Source organism: Choloepus didactylus, chromosome 19 (assembly GCF_015220235.1).
Source record: "Choloepus didactylus isolate mChoDid1 chromosome 19, mChoDid1.pri, whole genome shotgun sequence".
NCBI lineage: Eukaryota > Metazoa > Chordata > Mammalia > Pilosa > Megalonychidae > Choloepus > Choloepus didactylus.
Window position 1 is genome coordinate 35,497,443 of NC_051325.1, and position 19,785 is coordinate 35,517,227.

Sequence of the window (19,785 nt, forward strand, 5' to 3'; positions counted from 1 at the left end):
TCTCACTTCCTGCTGTTGGGAGGTGACTGTCAGGACGTGGGGCAGCAGGAGGAGTGGCTGTCTGAACTGGCCACTCAGCAGCCCGGGCCATTTCCCCTGGATATAGGGAGGGAGGGAGAGAGGAAAAGTGGATAGTTGGGAACTTGCTGCAGCCCTCACATCCAAAGGCAGCTGGGGCGTGCCTCCCAGGCCCTGACCCAGTACTCCCATGCTTTCAAATCACCTTTAAAACAGTCCCATGCCTTGGCCCTGCACTTCACAATTTACCACCCCTTTCTCACCCACAGCCTGTGTCTTCCTTGCTATACCTCTGACTATTAGGGCAGGGCTTTGGGGATGATTTGTTTCCATTGGAAAGATGAGGTTGCTGAGGCCCAGAGAGGTTACAATAAGCAAATCAGCTCCAGAGCTGGGGCCTCCAGAACCCAGAGGTCCTGGTGGGAAGTAGGTGGGTTAATCAGGACCTTTCCAGCCATCTAGCAGGGGTGTGTGGGGTGCACAGGCCCTAGAGGTAAGGAATATTGGGCTTTAGGTCCAGATGGCCCAGAATTCCCAGGTCTTTCTCCTATTTATTATGTGACCTCCTTGCGCCAGGCTCTGCAGTCGAGCCTCAGTTTTAAAAATTTGTATAATAAGGATAATAATGGCACCCCAAAACTGAAAGGAACTGAGAGATGAAATATGTAAAGTGCTTAGCACAGAGCCACAAAGGGGCCTTGCCTCCCTAATACTCTCCTGCGAGATGGTAAAAGAGCCCAAGACCCACGGGTACATAGGTAGGTAAATAGTTAATATGTATTGCACACTTAATTATGTGCCAGGAGCTCTTCTAAGTACCTTCCATCCTTACGACATCACCATGAAGTCAAACTAGGATTGTACCCATTTTATAGATGGGGAAACTGAGGCTTGCATGGCCACAAGACTTGTCCAAGGTCATAACCCTAGTAAGAGGCAAAGCCAGGATTTGAACCCAGGCAGCCTGTCTCCTGCCTACCTTAAAAGTAATTATTAATTTTTAAAGATCATAACTTGCTTGGAATGGTATTCTATAGTTTATAAAGCACTTTCTCATCTACAATTTCATTTATTTCTCACTGCAGCAGCTCCAGGGAGAGAGCCAGTGTTTATTCCAATGTATAGAGGAAGGGGAAACTGAGGCTCAGAGAGGGAAACTGACTTGCCTTGCTAGGGTCATGCAGAGAGGTCAATTGCAGAAGTAGGGCTGGAACTTGAAATTTTCTGACTCCAAATTCTCAGCCTCCAATGGGGACCCCAGCCTCTACCCCACCCCCCAAACTCCCTCAATAACCATTCCTTCTAGCTGGAGGCTTCTCGGCTTTCTTGCCAAGACAGTTGCTCTGCCTGGGCTCCCACCCTTCAGCTGTAGGGTCCCAAGATGCGCCCTCCGTGCCCCCACCCGCCCCACCCCAGCCTCTGCCGGCTGTCAGACCCGAGGGGCAGGAACTCCCAGCCTGCCGGCCTGGTGGAGTTTCCGACCAGGCAGGAAAAAGAACAAAAGAACTGCTGGGGGGGGGGGCGGGACGTGGAGGGGGAGGCCAGGGCAGCAGGAGTAGAGAGAACGCTTCGCCATGGAATATGAAGTCAAGAAAGGGAAGAAGGTAGGTATGGAGGAGCGAGGAATGCAGGGTAGAGAACTGTCCTGAAGCTGGGGAAGGGGGAAGGCGCTGTGTGTGTGTGTGTGTGTGTGTGTGTGTGTGTGTGTGTGTGTGTGTGTGTGTGTGTGTGTGTGTGTGTGTGTGTGTGAAGTGGAATAATTGAGGCTTTTCTTCGCACTTGGAAAGACTTTTCTTCTCGCTCTCGGGCAGCACGATATTTGGGCTCCAAACCCTTAACCTGTTTCTCCACTCTCAGCGGCCTCTGCCATCCCTGGAATGGACAGAGACCTTCCCAGGAAACTTGGTCAGACAGACTGGGTGTGGGAGATACTTCAAACGGTGTTCCTGGTGGTTCCCTCCTGCAGATTCTAGGACACAGGGATGGACAGACACCTTAGACTCACCCCCTGTTCCCCACCTCCTCAGACAGAAAGACCCCAGCCAGGGTAATTCTGTGCTCTGAGGCTGCCCATCTAGACTCAAATCTCCCAGCGGATCCCCTGCTATGTTTCAACGTTCCCCTAACCCCTCCCCCTCTTTACACAAGGGCGCTTCTCCTACGGTCTCAGCCTGGGGGTCACCTCCAGCTCTCCATCTCCCATTCCCCAGCCTTCCTGCCTCTGAGAAGGCTTCTGGTTTAGGGTTCTCTGGGGCCATGTCTGGCCCTGGGTGTTCATCTCATCTGGTTGTCTTTGGGGATCAGGGAGCCCCTCAAATTCTAATTTCCATTCCCATGGAGCACTTTTCCCCCGGGGAACTTGAGTCAGGGCTGTTCTAAAGGACTTCCATGTGAATCACTCCCATGTGAATCAGAGGGGAGCCAAGGCATATGTGCATGCTTGCTCTTGGTTCATTCCTCTGATAGGTATTTATTGAGCACTTACTATGTGCCGGGTACTATGCCTGGTGCTGGTGGTGATGCAGTGGTGAGCAAAGGCAGACAAGGTCCCTGTTCCCTCCCTTGGAGCTCACAGTCTAATGAGGAAACAAGTATTAATTTTTTAAAAATTAACATACAAATGCACAAAGGGTACCATACCTAGTACTGGGAAACAGTATATTAGGCGCCCAGCCCTAGCCTGATCAGTTTGAATTAAGATCTGAAGAATGAAAGGAAAGAGGGGAGGGAAGAGTGTTTTGGGCAGAGGAACAACATGTGCAGAAACCTGTGGGGGGAAGTAACATAGCAAATAAGGAAGACTGAAAGGCTCCAGTGTAGCTGGAGAAGGCAGGAGTGAGGTGGGGTATGAGGCAAGATGAGTCTGGAGAGGTGGGTTGGGCTGGACAAAAACTTTTTCAGGGCCACAGACAAAACACACATGCCCCTCCACCCCCATACACACACACACACAACCACACGAACTCACATTACAGGATAAAGTCCAGCTCTGTAGCTGGCATTCAAGGCCTCATGACTTGCCCATCTCATAATCCAGCCACAACATACAGCCCAATGCTTCTCCAGACTCATCCTCATCAGACCCTCCAGGATTTTGCATGCTGTGTCCTCTGCTCAGACTCCCTCCCAGACAGTTTGTCTCTCACTGAGAGTTTGCGCATACCTCATCCAGGCTCCAATACATTGGTTCTAAAATTTGTGCTGAGCATGCATCAGAATCACCTGGAGGGGTTAAAACTCAGATCGCTCCCCAGAGTCTCTGATTCAAATGTCTGGAAGGGGCCTAAGAATTTGCATTTCTAACAAGTTCCCAAGGGAAGCTGATGCTTTTGGTCATGTGGCCGCACTTTGAGAACCACTAGTTTAGATCCGGGCTCCTCAAAGTGTGGTGCGCAGACCAGTGGCAGCAGCAGCTGGGAGCTTGTTAGAAATACAGTCCCTAGCTCCAATCCAGACCTATTGAATTGAAATTTGCAAGCCCAGTAGTTTGTGACTCACTAGTTTAGTGACACGGTATGCCAGTGTCTCCACTCTAAGCCCTGGAGGCAAGGGTAGGGTATAGTTCTCCACTAAATCCTCAGCACTGGGCAGGTACACAGGTATGAGTAAATGTTTATTGAATGAATGAATGAATGAATGAATGAAGTGAATGAACACATGCAGCTGTGGACTTGTATCTTATCTGTTTACCTGCACTAGAATATGAGTTCCTGGAGGGCAAGGGATTGTCTTGTTCACCCTCGTCTTGCTGCAGTAGTTAAGTAATCACATTCACAACATATCCTGCAGCGGTTTTCAGCTAAGCTGCCCAGGGAAATCACCTGAGGAACCTTGAAAACAATCCTGATGCCTGAGTCCCAGCCCCAGAGAGTCTGATTCAATTGGTCTGGCTGTAACCTGGACATCTGAGGTTTCAGAAGCTCCCCTGGTAGTTGTAAAGGACACTCAGGGTTGAGATCAACTGCTGTGTTCTCACACTTGAGTCTGCATCAGAATCATCTGGAGAACTTGTTCAAACCTGATTGCGGGCCTCTCTCCCAGAGTTTCTGATTCAGTTGGCCTGGAATAGAGTCCAAGAGTGTGCACTTCTCTAAAGTTCCCAGGCGCTGACCCTGCTGCTGGCTCAGGAACCACACTTTGAGAACTGTTGGTCTAGAGTAGTGCTCAAAATTTCCTGGACCTATGAGATTTAGATTCTGTTGGTCTGAGCTGGAACCCTGGAACCTGTACTTTTAACCTTACTTCAGGCCATTTTTATGCAGGTGTCCCTTAGATTATACTTACATTTACTTATTCTTTCTAACCTTTAGGAACGCACAGAGAATAACCTAACGAGTACCTAAGCACACACCATCCAGCCACATTGAATCCTAATGTTTTTCTGTACTTGTCCCAGTCTGGCCTATCCTTTAAACCTGGGCCTTGGCAGGGGCTGCACCTTTACCTGCATGTTCATAATGGAGGTTTCAGAGCCAGACTGTCCAGGTGAACTCCACCACTACCAGCTTAGTTTCTCCAGCTGTAAAATGGGGATCCCAGAGGCAGCCTTCCGCAGCGTTTTTTTTGTGGCAATTAAATTAGGTAATGTAAGTAAAATGGTGAGCATAGTAAGTGTTCAAAAATGTTGGTTGCCATTATTAGTGTTATTCTCCTGTCCTCCCCCAGGGCTTTGTGTCCCCCATCCGAAGGCTAGTGTTCCCCAAGGCTGGGCGCAGGGCAACCTTTCGGAGCAGTGTGAGCCGCCGACCACTGCACTCGATGCCCCTGTATCCCCCCGACTACCTAATCGACCCCCAGATTCTGCTCTGTGACTACTTGGAGAAAGAGGTCAAGGTGCGTGTTGGATGGGGGGAGGGGTGGGAACAATCTTGGTGTGAGGAGCTGCTTTACCTCCCCTGCATCCCACCACACCAATTCCCCACCAGCCCTGCCTCACACAGGGGAAGCGGTGGCTCATGAGAAAGAGGCCTGGGTTCAAGTCAGCCTTGCCCCTGCCTTATGTCATGTACCCTCAGCGAGTGACTTTCATATGCTGAGCCTCAGTGTTACCATCTCAACATGGGGCTCCAAAACTACCCCCAGGGGATAAGGGATGGGAAAGTGTTCTCTGCATTGGAAGTCCTACCTGCGTGTGAGAACTTTCTTTTTTTAAAATAGTTTAGTTTTTAGAGCAGTTTTAGGTTTACAGAAAAATTGCACAGAAAGTAAAGGGCTCCAAAATACCCCCTTTCTCCCTCCCCCAGTTTCCCCTATAATTAACATCTTGCATTAGTGTGGCACATTTGTTACAATTGATGAACCAAAACTGATATATCATTATTAACTAAAATCCATAGTTGATATCAGGATGTATTCTTTGTGTTGTACAGTTCTATGGGTTTTGACAAATGCATAAGGTCACGTGTCCACCATTATGGTATCATACAGAATGGTTTGATTGCCCTAAAAATGCCCTATTCATTCCCTCCCCCCTTCTCCTGAACCCTGGACAACCACTGATCTTTTTAGAGTCTCTATGGTTTTGCCCTTTTCTGCAGTGTCATATAGTTAGAATCATACAGTATGTGGCCTTTTCAGACTAGCTTCTTTCACTTTGCACCTGGTGAAACTTGACTGCAGTAACACTGTTGTTACTCGGGCAGTGCCCAAGTTAAAAGAACCCATCTCGGCAAGCTACAAAGGACAATAATAACTCAAGGGCTTTCCCTCTCTTTTGTAAGTACCTTGAGGGAGCAATGGGAGATTCTCATTTAGCTAAGGAAGACTGATATGCGGGTAAGGTTGTCAGATTTAGCCAACAGAAATACAGGCCAGCCAATGAAACTTGAATTTCAGATAAACAATGAATACATTTTTTAGTACAAGTTCAAAATTTGCACAGGACTAAAAATACTAAAAACATACTTGTTGTTTTTCTGGAATTCAAATTTCACTGGGCAGCCTGTATTTTATCTGGCAAACCAATGGGGGTAAATTCATTAATTTTAAATGAATGCACTAAAAAATCGGGGACTGAAATTTCATTTAAAAAAAAAGTAAAAGAGGAGAAAAGGCTTGGTTGATAGAATTCGCCTAGAAGAAATAAAAGTAAAAATAATGAAAAAGTTAATTCTTATATTGAATAACATTTAAATTATAGTTGCAACTATCAATTTTTAAAATGAAAAAGAAATTAGTTTATTGATCTTGGGCATCATTTTTCTGACAAAATTATATACTAATTTGATACAACATTCTCCTCTTTTGCAACAAGATCAAAAAGAGGGCGAGGGATTTGCACAGACAATTGACACTGGTGCTGAGGGTGGTGACAGTCACTCAGAACAAGGGGAGATTCACAGGTCTTCAGTTCTGCAATCATAGTGACTTTTGCCTCACTATGGAATCACATAGCTGCCAAGACTAAACAACTATGTCTCAAGGCTGTAAGCACTAGAGGGTGGGTGACTGACCTGGGAGTCCATTCTGTCCTTTCTGTCTATATAATCTTGGGCCAGGTGCTTAGCTTCTCTGTGCCTTGGTTTTCCCATCTTCAAAGAGAGGATGAATGAGTGAATGTACATAAAGCACTGGGAACTGTTCCTGGCTCTTATTAGGGGCTCCATAAAAGTTATTATCAGGTTATTAATTTGGATATTTCTGAACCTACCAACACTGTGTCAGGGAGGTGGCCAAGGTCCTCCAAGACTTCAGAGTGACTTCTCTCTGCCCTTCCCCTCACCCCCCGTTTCCCACGCAGTTCCTAGGCCACCTCACCTGGGTGACCTCCTCCCTGAACCCCTCCAGCCGGGACGAACTCCTGCAGCTGCTGGACACGGCCAGGGTGAGGCTCTGGTGGGGAGGGGGCGGGGGACAGGGCCTCGTCCCCTTCTCCCTTTCCCCCTCGCGGTCCCGTGGGGGCTCAGGAGCTCCCACCCACCCCACAGCAGCTGAAGGAGCTGCCGCTGAAGACCACGGCGGAGCAGGACAGCATCCTGAGCCTGTCGGCCCGCTGCTTGCTGCTCACCTGGCGCGACAACGAGGAGCTCATCCTGCGTATCCCCACGCACGAGATCGCCGCCGCCTCCTACTTGCAGGACGACGCGCTGCACCTGCTGGTGCTCAAGACCGGTACGGGGGGCGGGACCTGGCGGGCGGCAGGGCCTGGACGGGGAAAGGGCGGGAATGGGCGGGGCCTGGGGCAGCTGCGGCACCTGAGGCTTGGTGAAGGGGTGGGTGGAAAAGGCCTGACCACAATACTCAGACTATAGGCGGGCCGGGGCCAGAGGCGAGAAGAGGGAGCCCGAGGTTGAGGATGAAGGGTGGGCGACCTGATCCACGACCCTGAGGCCTGGTAGCCGAGCCTGGGGAGAGTGGAGAAGCCGGAATCCTGAGGCTAGGGAAGGGCCCGAAGTTAAAGGACGCGGTGAAGGGAGCCAGGCCACTCCGCTCTGAGGTTAGGGGGACCCTCAGGCTAGGGTGGACTCTGGCCTAGGAGAGGGGGCCTTACACCATGGGGCGAGCTCGAGGCAGGGGGCGCTGGCGGCAGAGATCCCAGTGCGCCAATCGCGGGGCGGGGCCTGAGGCCAAGGGCGGGGGCGAGGGGGTCGGAATCCCAGGAGGGAGTCCTGAAATGGGACAGGGTCAGAAGTTAAAGGCCTTGAGGCAGGGGACAGCTGACCACCATCTTCAGACGAGAGGACCGGGTCTGAGGCTAGGGGAGGGGGTGGGGTGGGTGAGAACGCCTGGCCACCCCACCCTGAGTGTAGGGGTGGGGCCTGAGACCAGGGGTGGAGCCCGAGATTAGGAGCGGAGAGAGAGAGGCGGGCTGGTCACACTACTCTGAGGACGGGTAAAGCCTGAGGCCAGGAGCCGAGCCTGCATGGAGGCCTCACAGTTCTGGAACCCGGGTAGGGCCTGAGGCGGTGGACCGGGCCTGAGGCTCGGGGGCGGGGCCTGCGCTCGGGGGCGGGGCCTGCGCTCGGGGGCGGGGCCCTAAAGTAAGGGCGCGGAGTACTAGCGGGTGAGACCATGCTTATCTCAAGCATAGGAGGGACTTGAGGCCCGGAGCGGGACCCGGTGCGGCAGGACCCCGAGGCTGCGGGTTCAGCCCCAGGTCTCCCGGGCAAGATGAGGGGGCTCATAGCTCCGCCTTTCTGCGGGTGACGACCACTCGGCCTGTCCTAGGGCTGGGCGTGGACCCGGTGCCGGCCGGTGTGGACGCCAGCCCCGGCGGCGCGGGACGCGACCCCGGCCCGCCGGGCGCGGTGCCCGAGAAGCGGCGGGTGGGCACTACGGAGCGGCGCCACACCATCTGCAGCCTGGACTGGCGGATGGGGTGGGGTGGGGGCGCGGGCGCCGAGGCCCGGGCCGGGGGCGGCGGCGGCGGCAGCCTGGAGCGCCAGCGCGCGGGAGTGCGGGCGTCGGGCAGCTGGGAGCGGCGGCAGACGTTCAGCGGGAGCTGGGAGCGGCGGCACGGCGGCGGCGGCGGCGCGGGCAAGCCGGGCGGCAGCTGGGAGCGGAGGCAGGCGGGCGCCGGCGGCAGCTGGGAGCGGAGGCAGGCGGGCTGCGGCGGCAGCTGGGAGCGGCGCCACCCGGGCTCCAACCCGCTCGACCCTCAGGACCCCAGTCCCGACGCCTACTGCAACCTCGTCATCCTGGCTGTAGCTAACAGGGTGAGCCCGAGGGCACCCCGCGCCTCTGTGCACTGCTCCCCCGCCCGGTGCGCCCGGGGAGGAGTGGCTGCCGTCCCTCCCCCCATTCAAGAGGTTCCTGGGGGCTGCCCCCGGCGTCTATCCTTCTCCCTCCATTGGCCTTCTCCTTCCAAAATTCCAGCCCTGGATACCTTCCCCTGGATGTCCCACTGGGGTGAAAACTCAAATGGCCCAAACAGACTTGATCTAACCCCCTGCTCCAGACCTGCCCCTCCAACGTCGTCGGTGTTAGTACCGCCACAGTTAACAGTGATGACGATACTAATGGAGTGCCAACCCACGCCAGACCTGGAACCAGCATGAACTCATTTCAGCCACAACAATCCCGAGAAGCAGATATTACTATCCCCATTCCATAGAAAGGGAAACTGAGATCCAGAGGTTAAGTAACTTATGCAAGTTCACACAGCAGGCAGGTGCTGATTTCAAGATTTGGACCCTAGAAATTTGAAATCTGTGTTCTTGATACCTATGGCAGTCGCTCAAGGCAGAAGAAGCCTTACAGCCATTCTTACCTTCTTTACCTCCCCATTCTCCACATTCATCCTTGCTTTTATTCATTTGACAATATTTGTTGAGTGACAACCATGTGCTAGGCATTGATCTGGGTGCTATGTCTACAGAGGCAAACAAGACACATTTGGTGATCTCCCTTAAGGAGCTCATGGCCTGGCAGACACCTTCAAGCCCTGAGCCTTCTAAGCTTTTCCTCTGACCTGGGGCCACTGCCTTCCTCTGTACAAAATGAGTGGTGGACAAAACAGACATGCAGCCTGTCTAAAGAGAGTGGATAATAACCAAGTAAACTCGGACAGTGAAACTGACTCCTTCGTTGAAACACCTTCTCACTTGGCTTCTGGCTCTCCTCCTTTCCTGGTTTCTCTCCTACCTCCCTGGCTACTCCTTCTCAGGAGCTGGCTCCTCCACTTCTCTCTAGCTGCTGAAGCTTGGAGTACCCCAGGCTTAGTGCCTGATCCTCTTCTCTCCTTCATCTAGAGTCTTTTCTACATGATCTCACCTAGTCCATGGCTTTAAAAATATTGAGCTATCCCACAATTTTATTTCTTGCCATATCCAGACTTGTATCTCCACTCAGCATCTCCACATGAAGGTCTGATGACCACCTTAAACCTAATATGTCCAAAGCTGAGCTCCTGATCTTCTCCCCAAACCTGCTCGTCCTTCCATCTCCCTATCTCGATCAATGGCAGCTGTCCCTCCACTACTCAGTCCAAAATCTTAGAATCATCTTTGGCTCCTCTCTCTCTTACACATTCACTCTGCAAATCCTATTGGCTCTATTTTAAAAATATAATCAAAACCCATCCACTTCTCCCACCCTCAACTGTCCCCACCCAGTCCCCATCATCTCTCAATTAGATCACGCAGTCACCTCTTCACTGGCTTGGCCCTTGCTTAAGTCTGTCAGAGTGTCAGAGTGGTCCTTTTAACACAGATGTCACATTGTGTCAGTGCTCAGAATCCTCAGATGGCTCCCCATTTCACTCAGAGTAAAGCTAGCATCCTTACAATTGCTTACAAGGCCTGACGTGCTCCAGCTGCCAGCTGCATTTCTTCTCTGACCTCAACCCTTTCCTTTTATTCACTCCACTCCAGGCACACTGGCCTTCTCTGTGTGTTCTGGAATCCCCAGGACCTAGAAGAGCACCTGGCACATGATAGGTGCTCAGTGAATATCTGTTGAACAAATAGATGAATGAATGAATAGTATATGAGTATATCTTGGATAAGGGCCAAGATAAAAACAAGCAGGCTACAGTGGCGGCGAATGAGGGAGGGAATCCCTTTTCTATAGGAAAAGTGAGGTTGTGGCGTCTAAGCTGAAACACGAAGGAGAGAAAGGAGCCGGCAGGGTGAAGATCCAGGAGAGTTTGTTCCAGGCAGAGGAACAGTGTGCCACGTTTGTGGACCTTGACTCCCACTGGACTGTAAGGCTCGAGGGTACAAACCTCATCGATTTCACCTCTGAGACCCTGGCCTAGAGCCTGGCACACCATAGGACTAAATCTGAGTTTGTGAAATGATTAAATAAACAAAGAGCCGCTTTCTGGGGTGTCTGAGCCTTGGGCCTCCTGTCTCAGGCATCATGGTTCCAAGGAGAATGCAGGAGTTGGAGTAAAAAAAACCCTGGTGCCAAAACCAGCTAGTGTGGCAAATCTGTGCAAAGCTGGGAAAGTCACTTAACCACGCTAAGCCTCAGTTTTCGTAACTATAAAATAGGGGTTTTCCCTACTCTGTCCGTTTTATAGGGTTATCATAAGAAGTAATCCTGGTTTAATCATTAGTAAACCTGCACCTCTACAAAATGCCTTCACTGAGTTACATTTTAATTTACACCCTGGATTCTTCTTAGAGACTCAAAATAGGAAATAGTTTCATGAAGATTATCATGCATTCATCAATTATTCTCTATCTGTGTCTCTTGCTGAAAGATATAAGAGGTAAATTCTCCAAATTTGAAATAACAAAAAGTTTCACCCAAGAACTTAAACTCCTTCCTTCTATCAGAGACTGAAGACTATATATTCATCCTACTTTCATTTTTGCTCTGGATGCCAGGATGCTCATATCTAAATATGACAGCCAGTAATAGTAACTATAATGAACCTAAAATTCTGCTACATTTAATTCCTCTTTCTACTGAGTGTCATAAGATCTGGGTTCTGTCCCATCTAGTCACTTGCCCTCTCTGGACCTAGCTTCCATACCTGTAAATTGAAATAAGTCAGGGTTTATTACAGATAAGTTTCAGGAAGGTACATGAATCCCCCAGAAATTTGGGGTGCATGTGTGCATTTTGGGGGGAAGAGGAGCCAGAGTTGCCACTGGATTCCATAAAAAGATCCAGAATTCAGAGAATGGCCATAAAATTTTGGTGGGAAATGTCTTCCAAGTAGATTTAAAGGGCCCTGTAGTGAGCGTGCCTCTGTGAGCCTCCTCGCACTTGTTTGGAAGCAGGAGGCATCCGGGTCACTGGCGAGGGCTGAGCTCTCTCCCTCCCTCTTCGAGCCAGGATGCTGCCGAGGAGTCCTGCGCCCTCATCTGTCAGGTCTTCCAGATCATCTACGGGGACCAGAGCATCGAGTGTGTGGACCGGGCCGGCTACCACTACACGTCCACACCCGAACGGCCGTGGCTCTGCAGCCGCAGTGAGTACCCGAATCCCAGCCTCCCTCCCAGGAGATATCCCCAATGTCTTTAGGGGTCCTGATGTCTGTCTCAAGGCAGTGTCACCTGATATGTTAAAATAAAATGTCAATTTTCATTTCTTAAACCTAGTTTTTTCACAGACATTTGGGTTAACAAGTTCAAAATGAGATCTTCAGAGCTGAACTTTTCTCTCTCCCTTTTGTTTTTGGTTTCGCTGCTTTGCAGACACCTAAGCACAGGCATTGGCTCCTTACTGAGCCATCCAGCCCCACTCCGGCTCTAGGTCAAAATAAAGATTAGCAGATGGGACCCTGGATGCAGTCAAGGGCTGGAGTAAGAATGAGGTGACTAGAGACATTTATTGAGCACTGACTGTGTGCCAAACACAATACCAATACGCCAAGTGATATTTAATTCTCAAAGCAACTTTGCCACCGTATCCCCTGTGCATAGGATCCAGTGCATCAGATGCTCAAGAAGTGTTTTTTGAATGGATGGAACAACTCTCTGAGGCCTTATGATTCCAGTTTTAAAGATGAAGACATTAAGGCTCAGAGTAGTCAATAAACTTGCCCAAGGTCACACAGCTGGTAAGCTGCAGAGCCAGAGTTCAAACCCAAGTCTGTTTGATTCTAAAGTTTCTGTCTGCTACAACCTCCTTCCCACGCTGCCCTCAAGGCCATTAGGTGAATTCCCTCAGCCACAGGGCTCCCATGTTGTCCTTGTTTGCCCAGCTCTGGCAACAAAGAGCTGGCTGTTTCCTTCTGGAGGCATTCCCCTTTGTGGAAGCTGTGCTTGTTGGGAAATTGGGAGAGTTTAATAAACTCTCACAGAGATAATGGGCAAATAAATGGGATGATTTGGCAAATATTTCAACAAATTCATTCATCCAACAGATATTTACTGAGCACCTACTGTGCATCAGATCCAGAGCTAATCACTAGGATGTACTGGTGAGCAAAACCAGACTTGGCCCCTGCCCTCACAGAGCTTGCATCCACTGAGATGGGTCGACAATAATTAATTAATTATACAAATAAATATATAACCACACACTGTGCTGTGAGTACATATAATGAGGAACTGGTTTTGCCTGGTAAGTCAGGGGAATGTCCATGAGAAATCGACAGTGAGCCAAGATCTAAAGAGTGAGATTAATAAGTCAGCTAAATAGAGAGCGGGGCTAGGAGCAGAACAAGTTCTCTGTGAATGGTGATTCTCTCTTCTCAAGATTTTGAGTTCCTTCCCCTCCTCAAAATTTTTTGTTTTGCCTCTAACACACAGTTTACAAAACACTCCTATACCTGTTCCCCTGCCTGCTATCCACAAGACCCCCAGGGAGATGGTATTGCCCTGATTTGGGGGAGCTGAGGACCAGGAGAGGGGAGGGGAGTTGCCCAAGTTCAGCTGTGCGTTGGTGGCGGGGCGGGACTAGACCCCAGGTGGGGCTGAGGTTGGGGCCTTCGGGAGCCAGGGATGCTGGTCCCTGATTTGTGACCTTCTGACAGCCCCTCTGTCTGCTGGCCCCAGGTGAGAGCTGCCGCACAGATGGGACTTATGCCTATGACGCCGACTTCAGCTGCTGCAGCTCCTTGTGGGTACTGCCCTCCTCAGGGACCCCACTCTTGCTCCCCCACTCACCGCGCACAAGTAGGATCCCTCTTCCAACCATTCTTGGGCTCCTTTAAGCAAGAGAGGGTGGGACAAAGTGACACAACCCTGGTTTGAACTGAGATACTGAGCACTGAGTGTGGGAAGTAAACTGAGCTTCCCAGGCTTTGGGGGGCTCATAGGATCCAGACCCCTGAGAGAGACCTGGGGGGACAACAAGAACCCAGAAAGAGGTCCTTGTTGACCTGAGGTTTTCTACCAGTCATCCAGGCACAATGTTCTGCAGAAACCAAAATTACAGCTACTCTAGGTTTGTCTCCATTTAATGGAAATGCTAAAGAAGAGTAGCTAAAATAAGATAGAGGTTTTTCTTCCCCCACTCTCACATAAAATAAACCAGGAGGTAGTTTGTTCAAGGCCTCATGATTGTCTGGGGCCCAGACTTCCCATATCCTACCCTACCCTCTTTAGCACTTGCTTCTGTCCTCAAGGACACATCATGGACCAAGACAAAAGTTATAGCTCCAGCTATCACAGTTACAAGTCAGGGGCCTCTCTAAAGTGCTGTGCTGGAATTCACACCTGATAACTTCTGCTTATATCTCATTGGCTAGAACTTAGTCACTTGGCCACAACTAGCAGTAAACAGGGCTAGAAAATGTAGTTTTAACAATTTTTTCAGTTGGGAACATTGTCCAGGATTCTGTTCAGGTGACCAGCCATCCCAGTTCACCCAGGATTAAGGGGTTTCCCAGGATACAAGACTTCCAGTGCTAAAATCGATAATGTCCTGTGCAAATTGGGATGAGTTGCCCACCCCAGTTCTGTTATTAATGACTTTGGATAGGGAATTTGCAGTCTCTACCAGTGATATTTACTCTACATCTACATTTCCCCCCATTTTAGTGGTAATAGATTTGCCTTCCTAATACTATGTGTCCTTCACATAGAACCTGGTATCTGCTGTGTGCCAGGCGCTGTTCTGTAAAGCATTTTTTAAGTCAACATAGCAATGTTACGATGAATACTGTTTATTTATTGTTTATGGTCTATGACTCTAAGACCTTATAAATATTAACTGCTCTGATTCTCACAATGTTGTCAATTTTAATTATCCCCTTTTACAGATGGGGAAACTGAGGAATGGAGAAATTAAGTAGCTTGGGGCAGCTAGTAACTTGTAGGCCAAGGGTTTGAACCCAAGGAGGTGGGCTCCAGAATCCACACTCTTAACCACTAAACTACATGGCTTCTCTGTAGGAAGATGGTTCTGGAACAACTCTAGAGACCAAAAGGCAAGAGCCCAAGGTTGATTTATTTAGTTATTTGTCGAGTACCTACTATGTGCCAGGCACTGTGCTGAGTGCCGGGTGGACAGTGGGAACAATACTGAAAGGCAAGAACCATGCCTAGCACATAGTAAGCATTCCGCAAATAAAAAAAAAATAACAAGGCTCCTGCTCTTGCAGAGTTTTCAATCTAGTATGGGCCAATGAAATCACTATTTGATGGTAATACACACTAAACAGAAGTTCAGGATGCTGTGAGAAAGGATGAGAGGAACCCCACCTCCTCTAGGGGGTCAGGAGGGTCTTTCGGAGGAAGTGGCATTTGAACTGAGACCTGGAGAATGAAAGGGGTAGAACATTCCAGGCAGAAGGAACAGCGAGTACAAGGATTCTGAAGCAGGAAAAAGCTTGATGTGTTAAGGAGCAGCCAGGAGGCTACTGTGGCTGTGGCAGAGGGTGTGAAGGAAAGAATAGTTGGAGAGGATGTCGGGATGGGGATGTCTCAAAAGGCCTCACACGTCGTGGCAAGATGACAGATTTGGAGAGCACATTCAAGAGAGGGCCTAACCCAGTCTGGGGCAATCAGGGAAAACTTTCCTGAGGTGACATTTAAGATTGAGTGATAAGAGTTAGTTGAGCAAAAGGTAGGGAGAGGCATTCCAGGCAGAGGGAACAGCATGTGCAAAGGCCCAGAGGTAAGAAGGTACATGGAGCATTAGAGGGAAAAGGAGAAGGCAGGAGCAAGGGGGAGCATGGTGAGACACGAGTCTTGAGAGATAGGGAGGGCCCAGAACATGCAGGGCCTTGAAGGCCACAGAGGCTGGGATGAGGCTGCAGGTCCAGAGCATCCAGAGCTGTGCCCTCCTGCCTTCAGCCTGCCCCAGGGAGAGGAACTGGGGGGAGGTGAGTGAGGGTCCCTTTCCTCCTGTCCCTGCAGCAACGGCTCCCAGGACACCTTCGAAGCATGTTACAGCGGCACGTCCACACCCTCTTTCCATGGCTCCCACTGCAGCAGCAGCGACCATAGTGGCCTGGGCCTCGAGCAGTTGCAGGATTATATGGTCACGGTGAGCTGGGGCAGGCAGTGGGGACAGCCCAGGCAAAGGCCCGGAGGTTTCAGAAGACATGGGGATGTTTCAGGAATCATGAATAGACATAACTGAAACATAAGATCTCAGAGGTCAGGGTGGGGGAAGAGGTTAGGAGAGTAAACTGAGGCCAGCTTGTAAAAGGCATTAAATAATGCCAGCTAACCAGCTAGCACTGTTCTACGTACCTTTCATGTACCATCTCGTTTAATCTTACACCACAACCAAAAGGGAGGTACCATCATTGTCCTCACTTTGCAGATGAGGACACCAAGGGTCAGGGAGGTTGTCACCCACCCAAGATCACAGAGCCGATCAGTGAAGGGCCAGGATTTGAACTCAGGCAGCTTGAGTCCACATCCCACCCCTTAGATGGAGCCCAAGGGGTCTGGATTCCCCTGGCTAAGCCATGGAAGAGTTTTCTGAGGAGGGCTGGGTCAGAGGTGTCCAGGCTGGGGTTGGGTAGGGATTGCTCCCTGGGATTGACTTTGAATGGTGTCCCCTGCAGTTGCGGAGTAAGCTGGGGCCCCCCGAGATCCAGCAGTTTGCCCTGCTGCTACGGGAGTACCGGCTGGGGCTGCCCATCCAAGACTACTGCACAGGCCTGCTGAAGCTCTACGGAGACCGGCGCAAGTTCCTCCTCCTCGGTGAGCCCCCTTCCCTCTTCCCCAGTGGTCGGCCAAGGCTCCTCCACCATCCGTGCCAGTCCTGGTCAGGCTGCTGGGACTGTTTCCTCCTTATCCCTCATCCTCCCCCACAGCCTTGGATAAGGCAGGAACCTGAGATCCACGGGGTGTAGGGAGGGGAAGGGACTTGCCTGCAGTCAGTCCCAGGGTCAGGAAGCAGAGCTAAGGAGAACAGCACGGGTTTAGCCATTTCATCTTCATAGCAAAGCTGGGAGACAGGGTGATTCTCCCCATCTTACCCCGTAGGAAGCTGAGGCTAAGAGAGGCTAAGGAACTTGTCAAGGGTCACACAGCCAGTAAGGAAGGCTGATAATAACTGAAATAAAAAAACCAGTAAGACAACACATATTTGGCAGGTACAAAGATTCTGAAGCAGGAAAAAGCTTCATGTGTTAAGGAGCAGCCAGGAGGCTACTGTGGCTGTGGGCAGAGGGTGTGAAGCAATGCTCACAGTTCTGGGAAGTAGATATTATTTGCCCCCATTTTGCAGATGAGGAAACTGAGGATCAGAGAAATGAAGTGGGGAAGTCAAGTAGGTAAGCAGGGATGGAAGTGAAATGAGCTAATGTTTATGGGGTGCTCAGTGTGTGCCAAGTACCTTGTTATTTAACCCTCACATCCCTACTGGGAGATGGGATACAATTATCTCAGTTTTATAGGTGAGGAAAGTGAGGCTCAGAGCAGGTATTGATGAAGCCACACAGCTAATATATGGAAATAAAATAATCATAGTAGCAGTAATAATAATCATCATCAACATGGAACATGTATTGAGATTTTACTGTGTCCTAGGCATTATGTCATTATCATCTGGCTCAGAGGAGTCAAGGAAGGCACACAGGCCACATACCAGTGAGTGGCAGAGCCGGGTTTGAACTTGGCTCCCCAGTGAGGGTGATCCCTCCGCGGGTGGGGAAGGGGCTGAACCCCAAGAAACACCCCGCCCGCCCGCCCCGTAGGGATGCGGCCCTTCATCCCGGACCAGGACATCAGCTACTTCCAGGGCTTCCTGGAGGGCGTGGGCATCCGCGAGGGCGGCATCCTCACCGACAGCTTCGGCCGCATCAAGCGCAGCATGAGCTCCACGTCGGCGTCGGCCGTGCGCAGCTACGACGGCGCGGCCCAGCGGCCCGAGGCGCAGGCCTTCCACCGGCTGCTGGCTGACATCACGCACGACATCGAGGCTCTGGCCCCCGACGACGACGACGACGACGACGACGAGGGCGAAGACGAGGAGGCCCGGGGCTCCCTGGGCAGGGGCGATGCAGCCGAAGACAACTACCTGTAGCTGCCGCCAATGCGGAAGACGGGGAAAGGGGGGATGGCCCTGCACTCCTGGCCTCCAGGCCTCACGCTCTCTTGCCCGTGGGCCCTCATCCCCAGGAACCCCTCCTCCCGTCCGTCCTCGCCCCAGAGCCTCCTTGCGATCCCGAGAATAGCCTGAGGGGGGCGATGAAGTCTGGTCAGTCGCCCGAGACTGAGCAGGCCCTTCAGGCAGCCTGGGGAGGGCGCGAGGTCCTGCTTTGCCCCCCTCGCCCAGCCCCCAGGACCTCCTTCCCTCCCGGTGACTCCGCAGCTTTCTGGAGGAGGAGGAAGGCTGAGGGGTGGGCTCCACCTGCTGGCAGACCGAGAAAAGAATTCCTAGATTCCAGAGACCTCTGTTGGTCTTATTTTACAGTTTGGGAAACTGAGGTTCAAAAGAGGGAAGGGAATCAGGAGTGGAATCTCCTGATTTTCCTCAGACGTCCCTCAAGCTGAGCATACTAAATGTTACAGATGGTTATTTAAGACTCTAAGCAGCAGCGTCTCCTCCCTTGGTGGCAGAAGTTGGGTCATCCACGTGGACAGAGGTTTTCCTCCACTGAGGGTTGACTCAGAGGCTGGTGACCTGGGTTCCAGGCCTGGGCCTGACACTCTGAACGAGTGCTTCACCCTAGGGGATCTCAGCTTTGGAGGCAGCAGACTCAGGGCTCCTGTCTGGCTAGCTCCTGGCCTCCCTGTGCCTCCCACTTCCTCATCTGCCGGATGGGGACGTCCTGCTTCCCTCACAGGGGAGGTTGTGGGGATTAATGAAGGTCAAGACCTTGGTTTGGCGTCTAGCCCATGACAGGTGCTCAATAAATGATGGCTCCTTGCACAGCAAACACTCTTGGACTCGGTTCACCTGTCCTGCCTGGGTGCAGTGGGATGGGACTGAGGTAGGGGAGAGGTGTATGGAGGCCCTCAGGGAGCTCACATATTGGGGAGAGGGTACCCGACTCCCCCCTCGCAGCTCTATTACAGCCTAACTCTGTGATCAAGCCAGCCCCAAATGGGAAAAAAAGCAAGATCCCACAGACAGCCATCGTGGGGGGTTGGGTAGTCAAAGAAGTCTGAAGAGGGGTGTTGGTTGAAAAGGTAGAGAAGTAGGATAAGGACCACACTCAGGGAACGAGGTACAGCCTGAGGAAAGGCTCGGGGTCTAAAGGGAACAAGGCCAGAGACTTGCACAGAAAAGCTAAATTTATTTGTAAACCTTTCCAGAGCCCTCCATAGACAGACACATGGTACTTACCCTGAGGTAAATCACCAATATAAAAGTAAAAGCATTATCATTAGGACTTCAAATCCAAAGAGTTCCATGATTCATGTCCAGTTTGAGGCAAATGACCATCCCATCATCACTGCTCCATGCAAGGCCCTTCTGATGTTTATTTTGTTTTCTTTTCCCCCTTCATTCCCACATCCCCACCCCTTACCCTTCCCCACCCTGGGAACATACTCTTATGTGTTGATAAATGTCCCTGGATATAAAATACATGGTGATTTGTGTATGTTTTCATACTATATGAATGCAGTGTCAAATACTAATGGTATTATATAAGGATCTCGTTCTGTTGCTTCCTTTCTTCACTCCATAATATGTTTTTATGATCTACCCATGTTGCTGTGGAAGCATCTAGTTTGTTGCATTCAACTACTGCAAAATATTCCAAGCTGAGCATCAGCTGCGTTTTATTTATTAATTTCCCCCAGTGATGGACACCTAGGTCGCTTCCAATTCCCTCTTACCACAACAACACTATGATGAACTTTTTTTTACATGACCCTTACAGCCCTATGTGAAAATTTCTTTGGATTCTATGCCCACAAGTGGAATTACTAGAACATGGACAAACGTTTTAATTTTCAGAAGGGCCCCACCAGCAGGTTTAATGCTATCAAATTTATTCATCCTCATTTAGGGAAA

General features: G+C 50.7%; 1 protein-coding gene across 5 annotated transcripts; it reads left to right on the plus strand.

Moving 5' to 3' along the window:
* The first annotated feature begins 1,541 nt into the window (after positions 1-1,541).
* On the plus strand, positions 1,542-19,422 carry CCM2L (CCM2 like scaffold protein). Of its 5 annotated transcripts, none has more exons than XM_037812060.1 (10): positions 1,542-1,622; positions 4,684-4,851; positions 6,758-6,841; positions 6,945-7,128; positions 8,185-8,672; positions 11,746-11,881; positions 13,413-13,476; positions 15,720-15,849; positions 16,379-16,517; positions 17,516-19,422. In XM_037812060.1, exons 1-10 carry the CDS (start codon positions 1,593-1,595, stop codon positions 17,842-17,844), a joined length of 1,752 nt encoding a protein of 583 aa, XP_037667988.1. In that variant the 5' UTR covers positions 1,542-1,592; the 3' UTR covers positions 17,845-19,422. The 5 variants fall into 5 exon arrangements, with proteins under 5 accessions (XP_037667988.1, XP_037667990.1, XP_037667992.1 ...); XM_037812062.1 differs by having other exon boundaries at positions 6,948-7,128; XM_037812064.1 differs by having other exon boundaries at positions 13,413-13,532; positions 17,516-17,654.
* The last annotated feature ends 363 nt before the right edge of the window (positions 19,423-19,785 follow it).